At 42.4% G+C, this 25,976-nt stretch overlaps 2 protein-coding genes across 2 annotated transcripts in view; one reads left to right on the top strand and one right to left on the bottom strand.

Annotated features, from left to right (window-relative positions):
- The first annotated feature begins 1,234 nt into the window (after positions 1 to 1,234).
- TMED10 (transmembrane p24 trafficking protein 10) overlaps positions 1,235 to 25,976 on the top strand; it is a 44,951-nt gene continuing 20,209 nt past the window's right edge. The window contains exons 1-3 of the mRNA XM_030831789.3: positions 1,235 to 1,698; positions 20,040 to 20,151; positions 25,430 to 25,503. Coding sequence (XP_030687649.1) covers positions 1,474 to 1,698; positions 20,040 to 20,151; positions 25,430 to 25,503 — 411 coding nt within the window. The 5' untranslated portion in view covers positions 1,235 to 1,473. The remainder of the gene's footprint in view (positions 1,699 to 20,039; positions 20,152 to 25,429; positions 25,504 to 25,976) is intronic.
- LOC115839719 (aurora kinase B-like) lies at positions 8,742 to 9,907 on the bottom strand. The gene is given in 2 exon segments (XM_060295060.1): positions 8,742 to 9,261; positions 9,477 to 9,907. Coding segments are annotated over 2 exon segments (909 nt in total). The 5' UTR covers positions 9,866 to 9,907.

Here is a 25,976-nt window from a genome sequence, read left to right as displayed (position 1 = left end):
CAATTATTTATTTTACTAAGAACAGACAGTCCATCTTCTGGGTATTTCTGTAGATGCTCAATAAACATGAATCAAAGTAGATAATTCTAAACATAGGCTGTGGAGTACTCCTTTTTTATCTTCCTATTTTCTTCAGCCCTGAATATTTGATAGCATCCCCATAATGGTTTGTTAAATCAATAAACATGTCGGTATGCATGCATGCTATAGTGTCTGGCACACAGTAGGTAGTCAGTAAATATGTGTTAAATGAAAGCATGAATGATTACCATGTAAATTTTCTTACTATAGACTAGTCAATTTGATCCCTAAAGTAATTTAAACATTTAAAACACACCAATACTTGCTTTCCCTGCATAACGCTTATGTGGTAAACTGCATTAGGTTCATCTCCCACAGTGGGCTAAAACAAGGTTTTATTCAATTTAAATACAGAATCCAAATTTAGCTTGAATAGTACCTAGCAGAGTAGGTGCTCAATGTTTGCTAACTAAGATGCACATTCAGAAATCAGTTATTCCAGGGGGACTTCCCTGGTGGCGCAGTGGTTGAGAACCTGCCTGCCAATGCAGGGAACCCTGGTCTGGTTCGAGCCCTGGTCTGGGAAGATCCCACATGCCGCGGAGCAACTGGGCCCGTGAGCCACAACTACTGAGCCTGCGCGTCTGGAGCCTGTGCTCCGCAACAAGAGAGGCCGAGACAGTGAAAGGCCCGCGCACCGCGATGAAGAGTGGCCCCCGCTCGCCGCAACTAGAGAAAGCCCTCGCACAGAAACGACGACCCAACACAGCCAAAAATAAATAAATAAATTTATTTTTTAAAAAAGAAAAGAAATCAGTTATTCCAGCCCAAATACCCGGCTCGGGAGCATGAACTGGACACCTCCAGCTCACATTCACCAGGTGACCTCTACCCCTTCTCTGAGGTTCTGGCCCCCGCTCGCCTAATAGCCAAATTAGAATCTTTTCTCAGCCTCTCGAAGTCTTCCTCTCAAGTGCTCAATGTCCCAGATGTCACCAAAGCGCTGGGACAACGCACCCTCTGCCCCACGTCCGGTGCGCCTGGGAGGTTGGTGGGCGGGCCCAGCGATGGGCTTTGTGGCTGTTTCCTATTGGGGCTTGGTTGCTATGGTATCACCGACCTTAAAACTCGCGGGCGCTACTTCCGGATGTTCAAGGAGAATTGCTTCCTGGGCTGCCCGTACTTGCTATGGTCGACTGGGCGGTCACAGAGCTTAAAAAAATGAAACTTTTTCCGGAAGCTTCTAGAAAACCTCATTTAACCACTTTAATTTGAAGGCATTACATGGTATCATACGCCTTCTTCCCTTTAAAAAGATTCACTATACATTTTTCATCTATTTGCCAGCCTCCAAAATGGCGCCGGCGGCATTAGAAGGTCAGAGGTGAGCTACGTGATCCCTCCCGGTTCCGGCGCGATAGAGGCCCAGGGTGGTGAACAGTCTCCGGCACGATGTCTGGTTTCTCTGGCCCACAGGCCCAGCGTGGCCCTTGCCCGTTAGGGTTGCTGCTTTTACTCCTGCTTGGCCCCACCTCGGTCCTCGCCATCTCCTTCCATCTGCCTGTTAACTCCCGCAAGTGCCTCCGCGAAGAGATCCACAAGGACCTGCTGGTGACGGGCGCGTACGAGATCACCGACCAGTCTGGGGGCGCCGGCGGCCTACGCACCCATCTTAAGGTGAGGTACTGGGTGGGGCGGGGAGAGAAGACTGAAGGCGTCGGCGAGGTAGCTGAGGACCCGAGAGTCCGGCGGGCGGAGGCCTGGAGGGCGGTCTGGCCTCCCGGAGCGCGGTCTGGCCTCCCGGAGCGCTAAAGGGCGAGGTGTCGAGACCGCCCCCTCACCCCGCTTGTTGGCTGTCGCGGGGCGGGGCTGGGCGCCAAAGCTGGGAGCCCATTGAAGGGCCGCCCGGCCTTGGCGGATGTGGTGACAGCTGAGCGGCGACGGCCTTGACTTTGGGTCCTTGTCACGGTCCTATACCTGTTTTGGTCTTAGGTACCTTGAACTGTAACTAGGGTCTCCAAAGAAGTCTTTGGATGCTGATTATGTGTAGGGACCGGCATCTTAAGACACATGGATGCCTGCAGGAAAACGACGGAAGCACTGAAGCTTACTGTGAATAACAAAAAGCTGTTATTTCTTGAGCATCAGCTGTGTGTCAGGTCCTGTGCTACTGTACACATATTACCATTTAGTTCATACACTACCCTACGAAGTAGATACTGTTAGCCTCATTTTACACACGAGGAGACTGAGGCTCATAGAGGTAATAGAACATATTGGTGTCAGAGCTGGAATTGATTCTTAGTTTGGGAGTTAAGTAAGGTGACAGAAAAGTGCTGCAATCTTATTCTCTTTTCGTTTTTTATTTGTAATTCCTGTGATTGATTAAAGTCGATTACTGGTCACAAAACGGTTTCAGTCTCTAGTCCTTTCCTTTTTGGTACCCCAGAGTCTGGACTTGGCCAAGTTTTCAGTAAATTTCAGTGATATTCTTGGATGGTGACAACTACTACTATAGTGCCGTTTGGTCCCATATTACATTTAGGATGACCGGGCCTGATCTTTGAAACGTTAATATAATTTGATATGTGTCAAGATTCGATTGTATTTTAGGTAATTTTATTCATTCACTATAAGCACGTGGTTTTTGTTTTTAACAGAATGGGTCTTGAACTAAACAGGAAGAAACATTTTTACATTTTAATAGAGCTTCAGGTATAATAAGACCATAGTTTATTTTTAAGGTATTGGAACCCAGTAGTGGTAACAGATGCAGTTTATATAAACTTTATTTGAGAGATATAAACTATTTTCAGTGCTGTTGCACCACGAGCCAGCCTTTTGTTATTCTCTTCAGATACCAAACACCTTTGGCCAAGAAAGAGATGATGGCATAATTTTATATGCTTAGATACAACATTTTGGGGGTCGTGCTTCTGGCTCTTCAAAGGATGTGTAGTGCATAGAATCAGAGAATTTGAGCAATGAGAGTTTACTCTCATCTTTAGTGTTGCCCCCTCTGATTTGTACTTATGTTTTAAAACCCTCCCGTGGCTGACTATTCTTCATCTGGTAAAATGTAAATTTCCCAGCGTACTCTGTAGCGTTCTTCATGACCTGTTCCTGAAGCTTTGTATGCTTTGTCACTCCTCACTTTGCATTTTACATATGAACCTCCCTGAACGGTACCCTAAACTCACTTATTTTCATCATATATTGTAATTACTTATATTTATATCTTGTCTTCCTCATTAGACTGTTAGTATCCTGAGGGCAGGAATTATTTTCATGTTTGTATTTTTCAGAATGTCAGGCATACTGCCTTGCTTCTAGTAAGCACTGAATACAGAAAGCATATAGTGTAGCATAGTCTTATGGGAATTACATCTGTATCCAAGGCTGCTGAAGGGACCTTGACAGTAGGACTCTGCATCTACGCACTAGCATTTTACCATCACACAGTTGCTCTCCCCATGTCTGCTCTGTTCTCTTGCCACTAGCCAGCTTAATCGGACTACTCCTGGGGTCCTTAACCTAAACGCCAAGTAGGTGATGTAAATGAATGAATTGGGCCAGCTATAAGAAAAACAGTGGTGATGTTAAATGGGAGATAATTGGGAGTAGTGGAAACTGTCAGTTTGAAGTAGCCAGTACTCATCTCTTGATGAGGGCCTGTTGCCACATCTGATTTTTCAAATGAAGTCAGAAATCCAGATTTTTATGTGAAAGCTCCTGATTTTAAAATGTCACCAACTAATTCAAATCAATTTTGGCATTTGTTTATTTTCAGTTTTATAGAGAAGAGTGCAGTCAGTCCAGTGTGTACACATTACCCAGATTCAACAGTTATCAGGTTTTTGTCACACTTGTTTCATCTTAACTATTTCTCCCTTCTCATTTTATGCTGAACTGTTTTAAAGTAAATCCTAGATATCTGGTATTTCAGTCCTTCATACTTCAGGATGAATCTCTTAAAAATTATGAACTTAATCACAATGTTATGTGACTATAATATACCTCGCAAAGGTAACAATAATTCCATAATACCATCTAATAATACCCAATTCATATTCAAATTTCTCCACTTGTCTCAAAAATATCTATTTAAAATTAATTTGTTGTATCACTCAAGTCTCTTTAATCTATAGCAGTCCACTCTCCCTCCCCGCCCCCGCCTTTTTTATATGCTTGAAATTGTATTGTTGGAGTCAGAGGTCCTTAAATCACGTCCTACATTTTGGATTTGTCTCTGCTTCCTTGAGGTGTCATTTAACGAGTTCTTTCCCCCATATTTCTTGTAAAAGGAATCAGCTGTAAAGATGTAACTAGATTCAGGTTTATCTTTTGGTGAGGTTACTTTAAGGGTGGTATTGTGTACCTCATGTGGCATCACGGCAGAGCACACAGTACTTTTTGTGCCCCTTAGTGCTGCGAAGATAGATCAGTGGGTTCAGTTGGGTGTATTAGTGTCCAACTGCTGCTATAACAAATTACCATGAACTTAGTGGCTCACAACACACATTTATCTTACAGTTCTAGAGGTCAGAAGTCCTAAAATCAAGGTGTCAGCAGGACTGTGTTCCTTCTGAAGGTTCTAGGGGAGAATCCATTTACTTGCCTTTTCCAACTTCTAGAGACCACCTGCATTCTTTGGCTGGTGACCCCTTCCTCCGTCTTGAAAGCCAGCAGCATAGTATCTCCAAAACTTTCTCTTCCTTTCTCCCACCCAAACCTGTCTCCCTCCTCAGCTTCCATCATCTCATCTACTCTGACTCTGCTGCTTCCCTCTTTCCCTTATAATGACCCTTAATTTAATCCACATCTGCAAAACCCCTTTTGCCACGTAGGGTAACATATTCACAGGTCTGGAAATTAGGCTATGGACATCGCCTGGGGGGTGGGGACATTATCCTGCCTACCAAGATGATAACAGCCCGAAGCCTCCAATGTAAAACTTCCAATTAATCTTTCACTTAGGAAGCCATTGATGACTTATGTAAATTACTTGTTTCATTAAGGTTGTGAAATGATGATTTTCTAATTGTTGTTCCTTTCATATTTATTAGCTGGAATTATTAAAGAATTCATCACTTGAGGCCATTTGGTTACCCTAAAATTTATAATTCAGGAAGGAAAGTCGGGGTAAGTGCAGAGTTTATTCCTTCTTATTGACAGTTTTCAGAGTAAGGAAGTTGCCCGTGTCATTTCCAGTGTAGTCTGAAGAAGGTTGTTTTAAGTATTATACTGAGATCATTTTTTATTGTTGTTTATTTCAATTTTTGGAGTCATTGTTTTAGTCATTTGCATTCGTTCTCTATGCTCACTTGTCTCTTCGGCTCCTGTATCCTTTTGACACAATCCTATTAGACTTTGATAGCTGCCCTGTTGTGTGGAACAACTAGGTGCCGAAGGCTCATCTTTTGTATGTCAAACCCCTGACCTGGATGCAGCTATTCCTCCAAGAAGTTGTGGTCCCTTTTTGTGAGAAATGGTATTTTAGAGACCGTTAAGCTGGGTGTCATTTTTAACAGTTTAATATATTGTGCAGGCCACAGACCTATCTGTGGTTTGATCCCACTCCTTAGCATAGTTTGCAACTTTTTCATAGCCTCTGTCCACTTAGTTCTGCTTTGTCTTAAATTTTGACCACTCGTGGCCCAGACTCTGCCTCAAGGATTCTCTCTATGCATCATTTCAGCTTCTGAGGTGTGACTCCAGAGTGCAAGGATCTCATTGGTTCAGCTCCTTTTTTATATCTAAGTTTCTGAACAGCCTGTTGCTTATCTTCTCTTTGGTCATATATCCACCCCTGGTTTAAGCAGCTGTGGTTTGGGTTGAGGTTTGGAGAACTGGACACTTTCTGAAGTGCAAAACTTGGCCAACTGGGCTTGGCATTTAGTTATTGCTCTAATTGAGGCAGTCTCTCTTAGAAGGATCTTTGTGAGTGTAGTGCCTTGATAGACCTGTCTCGTTCATCATCTTCCTATCAAGGAGCACCTTAATGTCCAGTGAATACATCAGTGTTATCATGTATCACACTGTGTTGTAGTTTTGTATTTACCCATCTCCTCAGGTAGACTTTAAGCTCCTTGACCAGAGGCTGTGTCTCAGTCATCACTGAAATGCCTGTGTCTAATACAGTGCTTGGTACATAGTAGGACTTCAACTTAAGGAATGAATGAACAAATGAATTGACACTGTCCTAGCCTCATCTCTGATCTTTACCTCTTCCTTCCTCTTCACCTCTCTCCTCCTGCCTCTAGCTGTTCTGAATACCTTGCAGTTCTTTGAACACAGTGTTCTCTTAACCTGGACCAGTCTTTGCCTGTACACCCCTCTTGTGTGCTTCCATTACATCCTGTTTGTCACAGCTTACTTTGTGAACTCCTTGCTGTCTTATTCATCTTTGTGTCTTCGGTTTACTATACTACGTAGGCATTGTTGTACAACTGAGTTAAATATCTTAGTCTTATTGACCCTGCATCTGGAGTCAGACAGATTTGGGTTCAGATCCCATCAGCTCCACCATTTAAAGGGTGTATGGTCTTAGGGGAATTACTTAACCTTTCTCTTTGGGTCTCTTATATGTAAGATGGGTATGATAGACTTCATAGAATTGTTAGAAGGGCTAATGGAGGTGGTTTCTTTAATTGTTCAGGGCCCATTGTGGTGGGCCATAGATGTTGGTACTCTTCTTTCCTGTCTAGTGAATGAAAATTGAATTGCTTATCTGACTCCCCCACCCTATGTCATTGCAGTGACCAGATAAAGAATATTTTAATGAGAGGAATTCTGAGTTTTTGTGATTCTCGCATTCATTCAATAAATATTTATTTAATACTTAGTATATGCCATACATAGCTGGGGTTATAGCAATGAATTGCAGACAAGGTCCTTGAGCTCTAGTGGAGAACAAAGACAAAATACAAGTTAAAAAAAATACACACAATGTCAGGTAGTGATAAGTACTATAATGAAAAATCAAGCAGTAGGTGGTAAGGCGTGATTAATGGGGTAAAGTATTTGAGTGGCCAGCGAAGGCCTTTCTGAATAGAGAGAGAAATGGATTGAAATGATGGGTGGGACTCTTTCCGCAAAGATTTCTCCTTCAGGCCCATGTTGGGATGTGTTTTGTGTTAAGATTTCCAATTGAGGTTATCCCTTCCCTACTCATTTCATAAAATGAGGCTAAACCAGGCTAAATAGTTTCAGATTTAAAGACTGCTGCACAGAATTGAAGCAGGAAGTACCAACTCATCATTCATAGTGAATGTAGTTTCCTCATTACTTCAGGTCCATAATAAAAGCCCGTTGTAGGGACTCAGAATCTGTGAATTGAAAACCACATTTTCATAAAGACTAGATGATACCATAATAATTTAATAGATTCCAGTACCATTTATTATTTAGAATGCTTGTTAATGGTGAAAATTGGAGGATGAATTAATTTTAGGGGATGAGATGAGTTAGTTATTGCCTAAGGGTGATTTATGTTTTGGAAATACAGAAAGAGAGAAAGCAATTGTGAGGAGATGTCATAATCATCACTGGAAAGGAAAGAAAAGCCTACTGGTAATTTAGATCACTTATACTTTTTTTAACCTCTTCCAAATAATCTTATTGGTCTAAGGTTTATTTTCATTGTCATTCTTCAAGAGTGCTGTTGCTATTAATAATTCATTTTGCTAAATGAGATTATCTTTTATTTGGATATTACACTCAGTTATGGTCCCTGTGTTTCCCAACTAGCTTACAGATGAGAAAGCCAAACAAGATCATTTGGAGAGTTCAGCCTTGAGTCATACGCTTATCACAATTTAAGCATAAAAATTATCAAGAAGGATCTTGGCAGTTGGGAAACCATTGGCTTATAACATTTTTTCACACTAAAAGCTGTATGAAAAGAGTGTTTGTGTGTGTGTATGCTATAGCTTTTTATTAAATATAAATTTATTTACTTATTTTTGGCTGCACTGGGTCTTTGTTGCTGCACGCGGGCTTTCTTTAGTTGCGGCGAGCGGGCTTCTCATTGTGGTAGCTTCTCTTGTTGTGGAGCACGGCCTCTAGGCACGTGGGCTTCAGTAGTTGTGGCACACGGGCTCAGTAGTTGTGGCTTGTGGGCTCTAGAGCGCAGGTTCAGTAGTTGTGGTGCACAGGCTTTGTTGTTCTGTGGCATGTGGGATATTCCCGGACCAGGGATTGAACCCATGTCCCCTGTATTGGCAGGTGGATTCTTAACCACTGCACCACCAAGGAAGTCCCTATGCTATAGCTTTAATTGATTTTATTTGGAACAGTTACACTTCAGCTCATGATTGCTGTTGTCTGTACTGAGGGCTGATCTTTTTCTGTTAGGAAAAATATGTCTTTTTCAAATTTACATTTGATGTGACTGTTGTCCAGTGGGTTAGAAACAGGTCAATAAATAGATGGTTTAGTACAGAAGGCTAATTGGTACATTAAAATTTAATAATATTAAAATCTAGTTTATTTTTGTATTATATACAGATTTCTAGCTTTAAATTAAAACCTGACTGTGTTTCCTTCTCCATAAAAGTTAAACAATATGTTACTTTATTTATTTATTTAGTACAAAAAGCTTCAGCGTTTATTAAATAAAGAGGAGGTAGAAGATAGATGTGGGAACAGGCCAGGATCCCCTCCTCCTAACTACACATATGCAGACATACAGACACAACTGAGAAAATGACAGGGACAATTCAGGGGACAGACTGAAGGGCAGAGGGAAACAGCACCCTCCGAGAGTGGGCCCGGACCCAAAGGTGGGCTGAGGCCTGGGCCAGCGGTAGGCGTTCTGAGGGTTTATGCTTGAGCAGCTTGTAGATGAGCTCCTGGGCTCCTGCAGGCATGGAAGGGGGGAACCTCAGGTCCACCTTGACGATGCACCGATGCATCTCGTTGTGGGAAGCACTCTCGAAGGGGGGGTTTCCCACCAGCAGCTCATAGCAGAACACTCTGATGCACCACAGATCCACCTTTTCATTGTGCATGCGCCCCTCAGTCATCTCTGGGGGCATGTAGTCCAGAGTGCCACACATTGTCTTCCTCCTTAGGGAGGGGGCGTGCACAGACCAGCCGAAGTCGGCAACCTTCGGCTCTCCGTGGAGCCCCAAGAGCAGATTCTGTGGCTTTATGTCTCTGTGAATCACCTTCTCCCTGTGGCAGTATATCAGAGCATCTGCCAGCTCCTCCATGGTCGTGGCTGTACACTGCTCAAAAGTGCAGCTCTGGGGGCTTCCCTGGTGGTGCAGTGGTTGGGAGTCCTGCCAATGCAGGAGACGCGGGTTCGTGCCCCGGTCCGGGAGGATCCCACATGCCGCGGAGCGGCTGGGCTCGTGAGCCATGGCCGCTGAGCCTGCGCGTCCGGAGCCTGTGCTCCGCAACGGGAGAGGCCACAACAGTGAGAGGCCCGCGTACCGCAAAAGAAAAAAAAAAAAGTGCAGCTCTTCTGCATGTTCTTGTAGAGCTCCCACCGGGAGGGCATACTCCAGAATCAAGGAGATCCTTGCCAGTCATAGAAGTAGCTGTAGAGACGCAAGATGTTGGGGTGCTGCAGTTGGGCCTGGATTTCAGTCTCCCTGCGTAGCTGGTGCTCCACACCCTCCTTCTGTACCTGAGACTTGAAGAGGACTTGGAGCGCCACGATGATATGGCTTTTCTTCTCCCAAGCCCAGTACACATTTCCAAACTTGCCTTTGCCCAGAGGACTCCCAGTCTCAAAGTCAATTGGGAAGGAACGCATTGAGAAGCGTGGGGTCCCACTGCTGTTCTCCACCACCTTCTGGACAGGGGCACCTGTGGGCTGGGCGTTGGAGCGGCTCATGAGGACAAGTGCAGATGGGGTTACAGGCTCCTTCCGGAGGACTCTCTGATCTGCTGGCCGTAGGGCCATGCATAGACAGTCTCCTTATGGATCCTTAGAGGGAAAAGGGGAGGGAACTGGAGCCCATGGCACAGCCCACGCCCCTGGCCACTGGCAAACTGGCAAATGACTGAACCTGCCTCTGTTACTTCATTTAAATTTCTCTTGTTCAACAGTTGTCCCCAGCCTTCTCTCTTTTCAACTGGTCTAGAGAAGGGGGCTGCTTAGAATTTGAAATTGCTATACATATCTTTATGATGACTTCTGAAGACTGAGCCTAGTTTCTAGGAAAAGGGAACAGATTTATAAAGGTAATCTAGTGAGGTGCAGTGACTTCTGTGTTGTTTCTTGTGTGAATTGCTAACTGGTGGTTGATCCTGAGCCATGGCCCCCAAATGCATATGCAGCCTGGCATCCTGGACAGTAGAGCCCTCTGTGAAATCAGCCAGCTGGCCACAGACCAGAATTCGGGCTCTGAAACAAGCCTCCGACTTGAGGGAGTTTGATGTCATCTGCTTTATTCTGTGCCCCCAACCTCATTGTTCAACACAACGTGTGGGAAATCAAGGGACTAGTTGTTAAGAAAGAACAAGGCTTTGTTTGTGCCTGAAAGGGTCACGCTGGAGGTTTTACCGTAAATAACTTTGGAACAGTATGAAAAAAAACATTTGATCTGGCTTCACCCCCGCAGCAGTATTGTTAGGGCAGCAACTGGTCTTTCCTTCTCATTCCCCTCCCTTCCTCCCTCTCTTTCTCCAGCTTTCTCCCCCCGCCCACCCCCACAACCCCCCAGTTCCCACCCCCCCAGTCAAGTATGACGTATTGCCTATGTTGAGTTAATGTCGTAAATGCTGATAGAAGCAGGAGGAGAGCATCTATCCTTTATCATACCAGTACCTGGAAATCTTCCATGTCTAGTTTTCAGTACTTCTATAAGCCTTCTTAAACTACTTCTGCTCTGTGCTCTGCCATTGCTGAATTGTGTTGGAAATTTGAAAGAATTTAGTGTTGCTAAATGCTGCTTATGGCCTTTCTAAGTTTGACTTTGTTCTGGGTAAAATCTAGATGTGATCCTTTGATTTCAGGGGTGCTGTTGGTAGACTTGGTACTTGCTCTTGTTTGAAAGATCAGAGTAAATTTGTTTTCTGCCCATTAAATATAGCTTCTGGGCTGACAGAGTCGTCCATGTTCTTAGTGTGTAGTATTTGTGGTAGTCTCTTGCAAGTATTCTGATGCTATTTTTCTAGTGTAAAACTACAGCATCTTCAGTGATTTGGTGTTCTTTCTGATTGGACCCCACAGTTTAAGATTCACCGTGAACTATTACCAAATGAAGCGTATAGACCCACAACCCCTGATCATTATATATGCACCCACAGTCCTCTCTTCTCCTCTCCCCACACTTAATGTTATTGGGTCCTTCATGTAGTTTATTACTTATCGGGTAAAACGCTTGCAGGAATTGCTGAAGTCATCTGGTATTTCTTTCTATCCCCTGTTAGCAGCTAAAATGATTCGTTGAATACCTGCTTTGTTAGGCATTTTGTATCTCTTCAGTTTCTAAATCTTACTGCTGCTTCCTTAAGGTTTACCTGTCTGTCTTTTCCTGTCTCCATGCAACAACCATTTAGGCCCTAGTCACCCCTGGGTTTAGTCGATGCAGACTACTTTTATCTAGTTTGCCATCTATTAGCACTTTTAGATTGAAAGTATGGTTAGTGACCTAATTGTTTGTGGAGTTCTGAGTTATCACTGACAAGCAGTTACCATGATAGCAAAAATGCTAACAGTAACAACAACGATGCTAATAATTACACTTACTGAGTGCTTGCCAGCTGCCAAACACTGTTCTAGGCACTTTACCTTTATTAAATTTAATTTTCACAATAACCTTGTAAAGTACATACTCTTGTTCTTATTTTACATATGAGGCACAGAGAGGTTAAGGAACATATCCAAGGCCTTACAGCTAGTAAGTGGCCCAACTGTGATTTGAACACCAACCTGAGGCCTGACTCTAGAACCTTCAGCCTAACTACTATGCTGTACTATCTCTCAAAAGGAGAAAAGGGTAGGTGTTTCTGTTTTGGTTCATTTTTGTTCAATGTATAGAGCTTCTCCAAGGGACTTGGCTGTTTCTGAATTCCTGAGTTAGTCATTCAGGAGTTACAAGGTTTATGGTTAGCCTTAAAAAAATATGTACACATTGTATACTCAGTATTATACCCCAGATTGGTCATAAACCTGAGGAAGACAGAGTGCAGGTAGGAGCCTGTGTGAAGGAAATTACATCTTCAGAGTTTCACTAAAGCTGCAAGCTGATTGACCTCTGCTGCTATGGTAGCACACCCAGAAAGACGTGGATTTGGCTTTTGGTTTTTAACATATTCTTGGACTGGTGGGGTATGGAGCTGATTCAGCAAATGAAAGCAATGTGTGACCTGTGACATTAGAAATACACAGACTTGCCACCTCCCCCGTAGATCATATGTCATTTTATAAGGGTAGGTATAGACTTGTCCAAATTAACTATTTGTATTTACAACATAAAAAGTATATGAAAATGTTTATTTACTTGCTTGGCTTTGATTATAAATTTCTTGAGAATCTGGAGGTGTATATGTGTGTGTGTGCGTGTGTGTGTGTGTGTGTATGTATGTGTATGTATGTGTTTGACTTCATCTTTCTGAATAGTATTTTTTTACATAAGCTTTTTATCTTAGAACAGTTTTAGATTTACAGAAGAACAGTGAAGATAATACAGTTCCCATATACCCCACAGCCAGTTTCCCCTATTGTTAATATCTTATGTTAGTATGATACATTTTGTCTGTCACAATGAACAAGTATTTATACATTATTATTAACTAAAGTCTATACTTTATTCAGATTCCCTTAGTTTTTACCTAATGTCCTTTTTCCCTGTCCCAGGATCCCATCCTGGATATATTAAATTTAGTCGTATTTCTTTGGGCTCCTCTAGATTATGACAGTTTCTCAGATATTCCTTGTTTTTGACAGCCGTTTGAGTTTTGAGGAGTACTGGTCAAGTATTTTGTAGGATACCCCTGTATTGGGATTTGTCTGATGTTTTCCTCATGATGAAACTGGAATTAAGGGTTTTGGGGAGGAAGACCACAAAGGTAAAGGGTCATTTTCATCATATCATGCCAAGGGAGCATATTGTCAACATGAATTATCACTGTTATATTGACCTTGATCATCTGGCAGAGGTAGTGTTTGTCAGGTTTGTCCACTGTAAAGTTACTCTCCCCGCCGCCTTTCTATGCTGTGCTCTTTGGAAGTCACTATGTGCAGCCCACACTTGAGTGGGGAGTATGCTTGACCTCCTTGAGGGTGCTTTTTCTAAAATCTCATAAGTTAGCTGAGAGTGTTCAGCATGGGAGATTTTCTTCTCTCCCAGCTTGTTTGTTTGTTTGCTTGTTTAATCATTTATATTATTATGGATTCCTGGGTATTTATATATTGAATTACAATCCAATACTGCTGTATTTTGTTGCTCAAATTGTTACAGCTTTGGCTGTCGGGAGCTCTTTCATTTGGCTCCTGTGTCCCTTTGACAAACCCCTGTTGTTTTTTGTCTTGTTTTGTTTTCCAGCGCTTCTTTACTTTCTGGCACTACAAGATGCCCCAGGCTCATCTTGTGTATTTCTTGTCCCAGTCCTGGGGTCAGCCATTTCTCCAAGGAGCCCTGGTTCCCTTTTATTGGAGAATAGTATTAGAAACCAAGATCTGGATGGGTAGTATTATTTTTAAGGTATCTTTTCCTGACACTTTTTTTTTTTTTTTCAAACACACTTGTGGTAGCAGCAAGTGGCCAAAAGTAGTCCCAGCCTTCTTGCAACTTTAGAGTAAGGCTGAGAATTCCCTGAGCAGCAAGAGGAGCTAGGATGGGGAGAGAAGTGGTGCTAAAGAGCAGAGGCCCGCGGTTTGCGAGCGTTCATCCAGTTCCTTCAGGTCCCACCTCTGCGTTATTAGGTCAGGCAGATTGTTATGGAGGGTCACTAAAAGCATCCATGTGAATTGTATTTCTGTCTTTAGCAAGGCTGTGGTTGAAAGTGGAGAGTCTAATATTGGTCACAGTCCTTTCACAAGAACCTTCCTGATAAACTGTTCTTGTTTAGTTCCAGGAAAATTATCTCTGAAGATAAATTTGTGAGCTTTCATCAGGAAACAAATGATGTGTAACCCAACTTGTTTCTGTCTTAGTCTCGGCTTCCAGAAAACTGAGAGCCAAATTTATTATGCACATACCATTTGCTTAGTTCAGGTTCTTGATAGTGCCTATTAGTTTCTTCCTCCAGGTGAACTGTATTCCTTAATTCCTAATTGCTTTATTTGCCTAGTGTTTGGGCCTAAGCTACTTAAAGATCCTTTTGAAGTAGGCAGGGTATTACCTTGAATGTGTGGTCAAGGAAGGGGGGCAGGCTTCAGGAGCAGAAGAACTGCTCAAGAACCTGTTTTCTCTGGCCACTGCCTAGAATCGTCCAAGAAAATCCAATTCTAAATAAGTCTTGTTTTCCCAGTGGACCTGTATTCTCACTTATTTGATGGTTTTGGTGTGAGTATTCACATATTCTTGACATCAGCTACTGTGCATATACATACAATTAACACTTTCTTCCCTACTTTGTAAGTTGTGAACTTTGGTTTGCTTTTCTTCAGAAGGTGTTATCTAGAAAGAAGTCTTTATTACTTCCCATTCCTTGATGTCATATGGGCAAATTTTATGCCTTGATATTACCTTTGGTTAAGAACTTTACAGTAAGTTTTATGTTTTTATTGTTAAGGGGGAATCCTTTAAGGGTTTGCTGTTATAGTAGGTGAAAGTGGCAGTTATCATATTACCAAGGTGGTTCTGTAGTAGAATTTAAGAAGAAAAAATAAAATCTCTTAATTTTTGAGAAACCAGATGATCTTTTAAAGTGATCTGTAATCAGAACATTTTAATTAAAGAAATTTAAAACCATTATTTTGGCCTATTAGACTTTGCCGGCTCTGGCTAGTCACTGAGATTTGCCCAGTTTTTTTTTTTTTTTTTTGCGGTACGCGCTCCTCTCACTGTTGTGGCCTCTCCTGTTGCGAAGCAAGAACCCGTGTCCCCTGCATCAGCAGGCGGACTCTCAACCACTGCGCCACCGGGGAAGCCCTTTTCTTTCTTTTTTAAGGTCAGTGGCTTGGCTGCTTAATAACTGCAAAGTTATGAACTACGTGGGAAACCTACTGATTTTCAGAAAAATTCTGGGATCTGTTAGAATCCCCAACTGTCTATAAGAGCCTAACATGAAGGTTAAATTGTCAAGTTGCCTGTCTGGATTTCCTGATATCTGGATAGATACCCTTATATAGTTGTGTCATCTGAAGGTCATAGGGAGTATAGAAATGTGGAGACACTGATGGAAATGTGATCATTATCACACACTATTTCCAGGAGGTAAATTTCATGCTGATAAATGGTATAGGCAGTGATGGGTGTTTTGCCTTCAGCCTCTTGTAAAATATTTGCGTCTTTAATACATTTTCAGATGTCATAGAAAGAACCAGCAATGCAAGTGGTTCTACCATGACTATAGTTCCTCAGTACAGTGTAGAAGAAGACAATTTAAACAATTTTTACTCCTTCCGAGAACCAGTTGGAAGTGTGGATTGTATTCGAGTCTTTCAGAAAAACATGGCAGACTTCTTAATTCATTTTGCAAAGTACTCAATGAAGGATTTTTGCCACTGCTTAATAAGAGTTTTCTGACCTGTACCTAGGATCCTTTGTCATCTAAAGAGGCTCCTGTCCTTAAATAATTTTTTTTGAAGAACCCTTTTAAAATCTTAGGAGAAGGGCTTCCCTGGTGGCTTAGTGGTTGAGAATCTGCCTGCCAATGCAGGGGACACAGGTTCGAGCCCTGGTCTGGGAAGATCCCACATGCCGCGGAGCAACTAGGCCCATGAGCCACAACCACTGAGCCTGCGCGTCTGTAGCCTGTGCTCCGCAACAAGAGAGGCCACCATAGTGAGAGGCCCGCGCACCGTGATGAAGAGTGGCCCCCGCTTGCCACAACTAGAGAACGCCCTCGCACTGAAACGAAGACCCAACACAGCCAAAAAATAAAAATATATAAAAATAAATAAATAAATTTAAAATAAAAAATAAATAAAAGTATTCTAGGGCACAGGTATTAAAAAAAATCTTAGGAGAATGCAAAGAGATCATAAGCTATTATTCTAGGAAATAACCTGGTTGGGCAAATTTATGCCAAGTCTTGTAAGTCTGATTAAGTTGAATTGTCCTTTGTTTGGCTTTTTCTTTTAGTTGATAATTCAGGAAAAGTATCACATGAACAAGAGGCCTTTAGGAATTTCCAGGGCTGAATATTCCCATGCAGATTGTTTATTTATTGCTGACTTCAAGGCCTCTACCTTGTGGCTGCCTGCTAATCCCTCTGAGGTGGAGAATGCAGACTGAACAGTGCCATGTCCCACTCAAGAGGACTCTCAGACTCTCTGACTTGCCCCAACCCAAAGAATCCATCAGATTCTGTTAGTCTTTCTTGGCTTCTGTGCATTTCACTTCCTTCAGCCATTCCTGCTGTGGGGCTGCAACATGGAATGTGGAAAGAGCATAGGTTTTAGACCCTGTCTTCAAATCTACCTACACAATTTATTAGCTCTGTGATAATGAACAAGTTACTAAGTTTCTGCCTCAGTAAAATGGGGATAATAAGACTGGCCTCTCTGGGATTGTTGTGAGGATTAAAGACTATGTAGGTAAAGTTTATAACATAATTCCTTAATCCCCGTATCCTTCCAAACCACTCAGTTGTAGACCCCAGACCTAAATCATATAATACTTTTCTTTGCTCCTGCATCCTGGCTGCTAGGTGCGGCCACTAGAAATCCATGGTCCCTGATCTCAGCTCTCACCTCAGTGCTGCCCAACAGTTCTTTTGTGTGATTTTAGCCAGCTTTCTGCCCGTCCTATGCAGAGGTCAGATATCGGTGGCCCAGAAGTTGTTTCTATAGACATTTTTTTTTGGCGGTACGCAGGCCTCTCACTGCTGTGGCCTCTCCCGTTGCAGAGCACAGGCTCGGGACGCGCAGGCTCAGCAGCCATGGCTCACGGGCCCAGCCGCTCCGCGGCATGTGGGATCCTCCCAGACTGGGGCACAAACCCGTGTCCCCTGCATTAGCAGGCGGACTCTCAACCACTGCGCCACCAGGGAAGCCCCTATAGACATTTTTTGTTTGGCCTTGAGATAGTTTTTCAAATGTTGGGATTGGTTGTGAGGATTTAAAAACTAGGAGATTTCAAATAACAGTTAAAATGTTTAGGTTCTTTTGGAGAATTAGATTGTCTGAAAAGCTGGCATGCCATGGTAGTAATTGGTTTCTCCCTTGAGACCGGCCTGTCTCCTGTCTGCCACATTGTTCACCACACCCCGTGGACTTGTGCTGGCCCGTTAGACTCAGTGTATGCTGCTTGCTTGGTCTTTGTGGGCATTCACTTTTTGGTCTTGTCCTGTGGGCTCTCCGGTTTTTTTGTTTGTTTGTTTTTAAGTATTTATTTAGTTATTTAGCTTGCGCCAGGTCTTAGTTGAGGCGTGCGGGATCTTCGTTGCGGTATGCATACGGGATCTAGTTCCCCGACCAGGGATCAAACCCGGGCCCCCTGCATTAGGGGCACAGAGTCTTACCCACTGCACCACCAGGGAAGTCCCTGGGCTCTCTGTTTTTATTTTATTTATTTATTTATTTATTTTAATTTATTTTTTTTCTCCATTTTTAAAATTCCTCAGATGTGGCCCCTTCTCTCCATACACAAAGCCTTCATCATCTCTAACCTGGAGTACTGGGTTAGTGTCCTAACACATCTTCTTATCTCTAGTATTGTCCCTCTTGAGTCTGTCTTCACAGTGTTATCAGATTTATCTTTCTAAACTGCAAGTTGAATCGCATCACTCTGATTTCAAATTCTTCATTGCCTTTTCCACTTTGTGCGCAATAAACTCCTTAGCATGATGTTGTAGTTCTACATGATCTGGCTAGTATCTCTCCAGCCACTTAACCTCTCTGTGCGTCAGTTTCCTCCTGTGGAACATGGGAGAAAAAATACTTGTTACCTGTAGGGTTATAGTGAAGATCAAGTAAAAAATGCATATAAAGGCCTTGGCACAGTGCTCAGCATTTAGTAAGTGCTTAATAAATATTAGCTATTAGTGTTACGATGATACCATGTTTTTGTTCTGTTTCGTTTTTCTGGACCTAAGCCTTCATATTTGCTGTCTCTTCTACCCTGAATGTCTTTACTCCTATTCTTCCCTTGATTGCAACTCATCCTTCATGACTCAGCTCCTGTGTCACCTCCTCCACGATACACTCTGTGACCCTCCATAATCCCATGGCACAGACGCACTCTCCACACTGCAGCGAAGTTGTCTCATTTCTTATTCTTCTCCTATTTATACTCTTAAGCCCTTCGAAGATGGGAACCATCTTCCACATCCTATTTCTCCAGTGACCAGTGCAGATCCAGGCATCTTAAATGTTTGACAAATTAATGAATGATCAACATCATTCATGGCAGAAGATACTTGATTAATATTACTGCTGTTACTCTTAGGGAATTTAGATGTGCCATGAAACCTTTTTTATTAACCCATCATTTCAAATTTGTCTATCAGTGGTAACTATTCTTTTGTTATGTTTTTCTTCACAAAACTGAAATAACTTTATTTCTGACCATAAGTGATACATGCCTTTGTAGAAAAAAAAATTATAAAGAAATCTCACTGCTCAGAAATAACTAGTGTTATTAAAGTGCTTTAAATATATAGGTTTATATGTATACTATTCAATTTTTATATTTAAAATCTCATCTATAATTGAATCTTGTTTTACAAACATCATTAGAACGTCCAGTTTAATATAATTAATCCACTATTTTTGTGTTCTACATTTCAAGTAGCTTCCTGTCTTAGGTCATGAAATGTGCCTTCTGCCAAGACAACCATGTGCTCTAGAAAAGAAGCCTGAGACCCGGTCTGTCATATTACTGTGTCAAGCCCTTGCTTTATATGCGACCGTTCACTTACCAATATATGCCGCTTCGTCTGTGCTTACAGGCCATTCTGTAGGAATGGAGCGGTTTAAGTTTGGAAAACTAGAGGCAACAACCTGGAAGACAGGAATTATCATTTGTGGAAGCCAAAGATGTCTTTTTTAGGAGTAACTTCTTGTTTATCCCCCTGCCTTCCCCCACCCCTTGTAGCCATTAACATAATCCACATAAAATCTGCAGGAATAGCTCTGCCAGATTTTTCCTCCAGGCATGCCTTCTTTTCCTTCACTCCTTGTGTCAGGTGCTCCATTTCCACTCTCCACCCCTCCCCCCAACCGTGTGTCAAGATTTGTTTTAAACAGGAAATGTGTTCTTATGTATCTTTCTCCTTTTTGTATATTCTTTCAGTAATTATCCACTTCCATTTTCCCTTTCTAGGAAATGATACTGATCTACATTCTATAAAGTGAACTTTTGCTAATAAACCCACTTTATATCAACTATTATCAACTGTGTGAAATTTGCTGTATTTGGGTTTCACCTTCTAATCCAATTCCTGTCTTTGGGAATGGTTGGACCATAGTGATCATAACAGACTGTCTTTTTTTTTTTTTTTGATAGATTTATTTATGTTATTTATTTGGCTGCATTGGGTCTTTGCTGTGCACGGGCTTTCTCTAGTTGCGGCGAGCGGGGGCTACTCTTCTTTGTGATGCATGGGCTTCTCATTGTCGTGGTTTCTCTTGTTGCAGAGCACGAGCTCTAGGCGCGCGGACTTCAGTAGTTCTGGCACGTGGGCTTCAGTAGTGTGGCTCGCGGGCTCTAGAGCGCAGGCTCAGTAGTTGTGGCGCACGAGCTTAGTTGCTCTGCGGCATGTGGGATCTTCCCAGACCAGGGCTCGAACCTGTGTCCCCTGCATTGGCAGGCGGATTCTTAACCACTGCGCCACCAGGGAAGCCCTAGACTGTCTTTTATAGACAGTGTTTCTTTCCATTTCTCCAATTTCTATAAGTTCTCTTCCCAAGTATTATTTGCTGCCTGTTCTTACTTACTTTTTACTTTTAGATTACAGATTCTGCTGGCCATATTCTGTACTCCAAGGAGGATGCAACCAAGGGGAAATTTGCCTTTACCACTGAAGATTATGACATGTTCGAAGTGTGTTTTGAGAGCAAGGGTAAGTAAATCAGAGTATTTTCCCTGAATTAAGCATCATCTTCTAAGCAAGTTAGAGCATGAACTTTCTCTCTTGGTCTGGGCAAGAAGAGGAAATGAAAACTACATTTGCTGGAGTGCACACACATATAAGTGAAAGTTGGCGCATTGGTAGAGTTCTTCATGTGCAGGAGAAGGCATTTCTTGAATCCTGTGATATACTTGTCTTGAATGATAGAGTTGAATTTGGTATAGATGCTAGAAAATAGTGCATTTATATGCTAGTGACATGTTTTCTTTGGGATTAGAAGTAGGGTCTGTCTGACAAATAATGTATCGTCAGAAGCAGTTTCGATCTCCAGGGCACTTGCTGTTTCCTAGCCCTGATAACTTGCTGTGGCTTCTTCTGTGCATCTCCAGGCCAAGAGTCCTTAGTAACTTTTAGGCTGATTGATTACCTGATGGCTTCTGTGCTCAGTGGTTGGGGACTTTTTCACTCCCTATTCTTCAGTTTCAAGGACACCAGACTCTAAAAGCTGTATGCATTTATACCTGTTATATTACTTGGGACCCTTTGGGGCTGCAGGACACAAAAACATAACTCAAACTGGCTTAAAGAGGAAGAAGAGAAAGACCATGTGACTCTCTGAACAGGGAGGTCTGCAGTGTGGTACTGACTTCAGGCAGGGCTGTATCTTGGGGTTTTAACGGTATCATTGGCACCTTACATTGTTTTTAGTGCTTCCTCTTTTTGCCTCCATTTGACTATTCTCAGGCTTTCTCCGTATGGTAGCAAAAGGACTCCTGGCAATTTTACATTTATAGAATGTTCAGAACATACGATCCTAGAAGAAAAGCAAGCACCTTTGCCAACACCTCCAACATATTCCCAGGAATAGCAAAAGAACCAGCTGCTTTTAACAGTTAACCAGAAATTGACCCCTGATCTAAAGTGGGTCAGTTTAGCCTAAAAGCTAAGGGAGTTTGCCTGAAGTAAATGGAATAATAGGTTAAGAATAGAAAATTAAAAGACTGTAATAGTGATTTCATGACTGATACCCTTCTTCCTGCCCCCACCCCTGCCAGTTCCAGGATGTCTCAACAGTATTCTAGACATTTCCACATGGTTGTGCTATTCTTACCTCAAAACTCAGATATCTAAGACTGTATTCATGACCTACTCTTTCAAATTAGTTCCCCTCACTCATCAGTATTAACACCATCCTTCCAGTTACTTGGGCTCACATATTTGAAATTACATACTTTTGTCTTTTCCAGTCTGTCATCAAGTTATGCTGATACTTCTTTCAAAATACCTCCTGTATCTGCCACCACACAGATCTGAACTCTAATCTCTCAAATCATGGATCTTGTCATTAGCCTTCTAACTGATATCCCTGCTTTTAATATATCCAAATACTGCCACCAGATTTATCTCCTAAAACACATCTTTCATTATGTCAGTCCTTTTTCAAAAGCTTTCCCTTCTTTGTAGTGGCAGTAATATTCCTGTTCTATAGAATGAAACACAGAATCATGAAATTTTCAAGCTAGAAGGGATTTTAGGCATCATGGCTTTTAATAGTCTTTATACTCTTGCTCCATCCAACCTTATCTTCCTCTGCCCATCAGGCCCCAGTCATTCTGGTTTGCTCTGCCTTCTAAACATGTCACATTTATTCATTTGTTGGAATGCTCTCTTCCCATATGAACATAGGTTTACCTTTAGTTTTGGGGTTTTTTGGTTTCTCTTTTTTAATATTTATTTATTTGTTTGTTTCGGCTGTGCCAAGTCTTAGTTGCCCCACGTGGGATCTTTGTTGGGGCGTGTTTAGTTGTGGCATGCAGACTTCTTAGTTGCAGCATGTGGACTCTTAGGTGCGGCATGCATGTGGGACCTAGTTCCCCTACAGGGATCGAACCCGGGCCCCCTGCATTGGGAGTGTGGAGTCTTACCCACTGGACCAAAGGGAAGTCCCTACCTTTAGTTCTTTTAGAATGCATCCCTCAGCCGTTCTAGTCTGCTTGATATCTCAGTCAATTGATTGATTCATCCATCACTGTTCTAGGTGTTGGGGATATAGCAGTGAATAAAACAGAAGTCTCTGTTCTCAGTGGAGCTTACATTTTCATTGGAGCAAGCAGACAATAGACAAATATAAGTCAAATGGGGGCTTCCCTGGTGGCACAGTGGTTAAGAATCCATCTGCCAATGCGGGAGACACAGGTTTGAGCCCTGGTCCAGGAAGCTCCCACATGCCGCGGAGCAACTAAGCCTGCGCGCCACAACTACTGAGCCTGTGCTCTAGAGCCCGCGAGCCACAACTGCTGAAGCCTGTGCGCCTAGAGCCCATGCTCCGCGATAAGAGAAGCCTTGCGCACCACAACAAAGAGTTGCTGCAACTAGAGAAAAGCCCGCGTGCAGCAACGAAGACCCAATGCAGCCATAAATTTATTTATTTATTTATTTAAAAAAAAAAGAAGTCAGATGGTAATGAGGGCTTTGGAGAGAAAGCAAACACCTTAAGATGCTGAGCATGTCTCAGAAACAGCAAGGAGGTCAGTGTGGCTTCCTCTGAATAGTGCATCACTTACTGATTGGATTGTTTATTTAAGTATTTGAATATATATATATCTCACACACACAGCCTTGTGTTGTTTAAGTGTCTCGTGTCTATATCTTACATTCCCAATTTTGAACTCTTTGAAGGCAGAGATTATCCTTTGTTCTGAATTTCTTATATGCTGATGCCGTGCATGTAAATGCCTAGGAACTAGTTCAAAAATGTCTGTGTATATATGTATAAATGTATGTGTACACACACACGTTATAGCCAGCGCTCAATTTCTAGTTTCATTTGTGTTTATTCAGCTGTTTATTCTGATGTGGAGACCTGATACCTTATAGTCTTTGGAGCACCTTTAAAAGACTGTCTATTTGTCAGGCAGAGAGAAATTTCAAAGGGTGTTTTTACGAAGGAGACCCTTTATGGCCATGATGTCAATTAAGGGGATGGGCTGGCTGTTCTGTGCAAGAAATTGTATGGTCTGGACTCAGATGGTCTGTGGTTTTGTGGTTTCATTCGTGTTTGAATAATGCTAAAGCTGTGCTGTGGCAAACAGAGATAGCGAGAAGAGTCTGTTAGGAAGAGAATATCTTGATCATTCCGACCAGGCGGAGCTGTGAGCTGCTTGGATTTCACAACTTTTCAAGTGAGGAAGGAGAAGCAAATATTTGCATTGAATCTCTTACGGGCAGTGCTGTGATCAAGATTGCACGTTAGATTTGGGAGAAGATACCTCTCTGGGTGTCACTTTTTGTTTTGCTTTCTTTTTTGGAAAGCTAATTGGTTTAATGCTCAGAAGGTATCTGTGACTTGGCTTAGTTTCTTTTTCTTTTTTTTCTTTTTTAAATAAATGTATTTATTTATTTTTGGCTGCGTTGGGTTTCCATTGCTGCATGCGGGCTTTCTCTAGTTGCAGCAGGCGGGGGCTACCCTTTATTGCATGTGCAGACTTCTCATTGCGGGGGCTTCTCTTTGCTGCAGAGCACGGGCTCTAGGTACGCGGGCTTCAGTAGTCGGGGCGCACGGGCTTAGTTGCTCTGCGGCATGTGGGATCTTCCCGGACCAGGGCTCGAACTGGTGTCCCCTGCATTGGCAGGCGGATTCTTAACCACTGCGCCACCAGGGAAGTCCTTGGCTTAGTTTCTTGATCCTACCTATTCAGTCTTATAAGCTTTCAAATTGATCTTTCTAGTCTATCCAAAAGAACTTCTTTACTGTCTTTTAAACATGCCACAATCCTTTCAATAGCTGTCTTTGTTCATGTGTTCCCTTCTGTCCAGATAACTTTGTCTGCCGTCAGGTGCTAGCTCTCAAGTGAAGTCTGTCCACAACTAATCTCTTCCCTCTTCTAACCTTTGCTCCATAGCTGGGATTGTCTGAACCATTTTTGTTTTTTCCTTAAAGTTTTATATGCTTTGCATTTTTACTGTAGCTGGTATGCATATTTATGTCTTAGATGCCCATAGAATTATTTGAAGGCAGAGATGGCAATCTCTGTTCTAGCGCCTTGTGAGTTCTCAATGAGTAGTTTTTGAATTGACGTTTCAGAAAATCTCCAGTGTTTCTCAGGGTACAGTACCATTCTCTATGGCTTATGGTCTCAGGAACCACGATGCTTAACTGGCAATATTTCCCAAAACTCCTAATTTCATGCAGGCAGTTTTTAATTATACAAGTAATCAGGTGAATTCCAGGAGATTGAGACTGAGCAGTTTTCTGGGCCTCTTTTGAATCTTTCCCTTTCTCCTACTTGATGATGTAAGAATAGAATTAATTCCTTTTTTTTTTTTTTTTTTTTTGCGGTACGCGGGCCTCTCACTGTTGTGGCCTCTCCCATGGCGGAGTACAGGCTCTGGACGCGCAGGCTCAGCGGCCATGGCTCACAGGCCCAGCCGCTCCTCGGCATGTGGGATCTTCCCAGACCGGGGCAGTGGACTCTCAACCACTGCGCCACCAGGGAAGCCTGAGTAGAATTCCTTTTGATCAAGCTGAATCAGATTATCTTTTCTAATATGAACATTGCTCTGTTGGTCCTACTATCCCAAATGGACTTTTCTGTTTGTAAGAAGTATCCCTGAGAATTTTACTCTTACTGTTAAGTTTCTTCTTGGGCTCTTCTAAAGGCTTTGTGGGAATAGTCCCATAACACTTTATTTACCTATTGAAATGGCCTTACATTGACCAAAATGTTTGAAATAAGTGGAATAGTAGACAAATCTTGTGTACTTTTCAGTACTCATATTTGTATTAAGTAAATTCAAGCTTAGCGTATACCGAGTAATCCTTCTCTCAGAATTTCACAGGTCAGCCTTTTCAGATGTGGAAATGTTCCTTTTCAGCTTAAGTTGGTGCCCTCTACCTATTGGTCTATATGCCACTCAACTGTATGCTGTTGTGACTTTCATTTCCTAATCCAGTGAGCCTGTGTGTTTTCTCTTCCCCTGTTCTGTTCCTCTGTAGTACCAGCTGCAGTATCTTCTGTCCTGCTCCCTCAGAGATGTTTGCCAGCAGCATGTTCTTGTCACTTTCTGGCACCCCACACAGATAGAGGCTTTGTCTGGAATGCTTGTGATTTTTAGCCAGAGCCAGGAATTTTCTGCAGCTGAGTAGGGGGAGGAGTTGCCGCTGTTTCCCTCTATTGAGAGGGTAGGGCTTAGGGAGAGGGAGGGTGGGTGGGTGATTTCCCGGAATTTTAAACATTCCGCACAATGAATCCTTTGATTTCTTTCTCAGGAACAGGGCGGATACCTGACCAACTCGTGATCCTAGACATGAAGCATGGAGTGGAGGCGAAAAATTACGAAGAGGTATGTCCTGCTGTAACAGCCAGTAGAGGCAGTAGCTTGCTGTTCTGTGAGGTTTCTGTGACCTAGTCAGGCCAACAGGCTGTGCTTTGCCCGGGAGGCTGTGGTTTTCTCAGCAGTCATGTGATAACCAGCTTGATATAAAAAGTTATGTTAACAGCCTTGAATAATAATTCTGGCTGTGCTGTCAGCCAAATGACTGGACCAACTGTCCCATAGAAATGTTGGTGTGATAAAATCCAAGCATATGCCATTAGTGCTTTTGAGTCGTCTGAAACCAGATATATATTTATAATTTTTAAAAGCTGGAATTCATTTATGTTAATGTTCAAGGTTAAGAAAAGTGATTTTTAAAAAAATTCCTATGGCTTTTATTCCCCGACTGACAGCTATGTATATAGCTAGGGCATAGATTCAGTGCTGTTTTAGACTTGAACAGTTGTGCTGTCTTTGAGAAACACAATAATCAAAAGTAG

The sequence above is a fragment of the Globicephala melas genome, chromosome 2 (assembly GCF_963455315.2).
Source record: "Globicephala melas chromosome 2, mGloMel1.2, whole genome shotgun sequence".
NCBI classification, from domain to species: domain Eukaryota; kingdom Metazoa; phylum Chordata; class Mammalia; order Artiodactyla; family Delphinidae; genus Globicephala; species Globicephala melas.
This window is presented reverse-complemented; position numbering and strand designations above follow the sequence as displayed.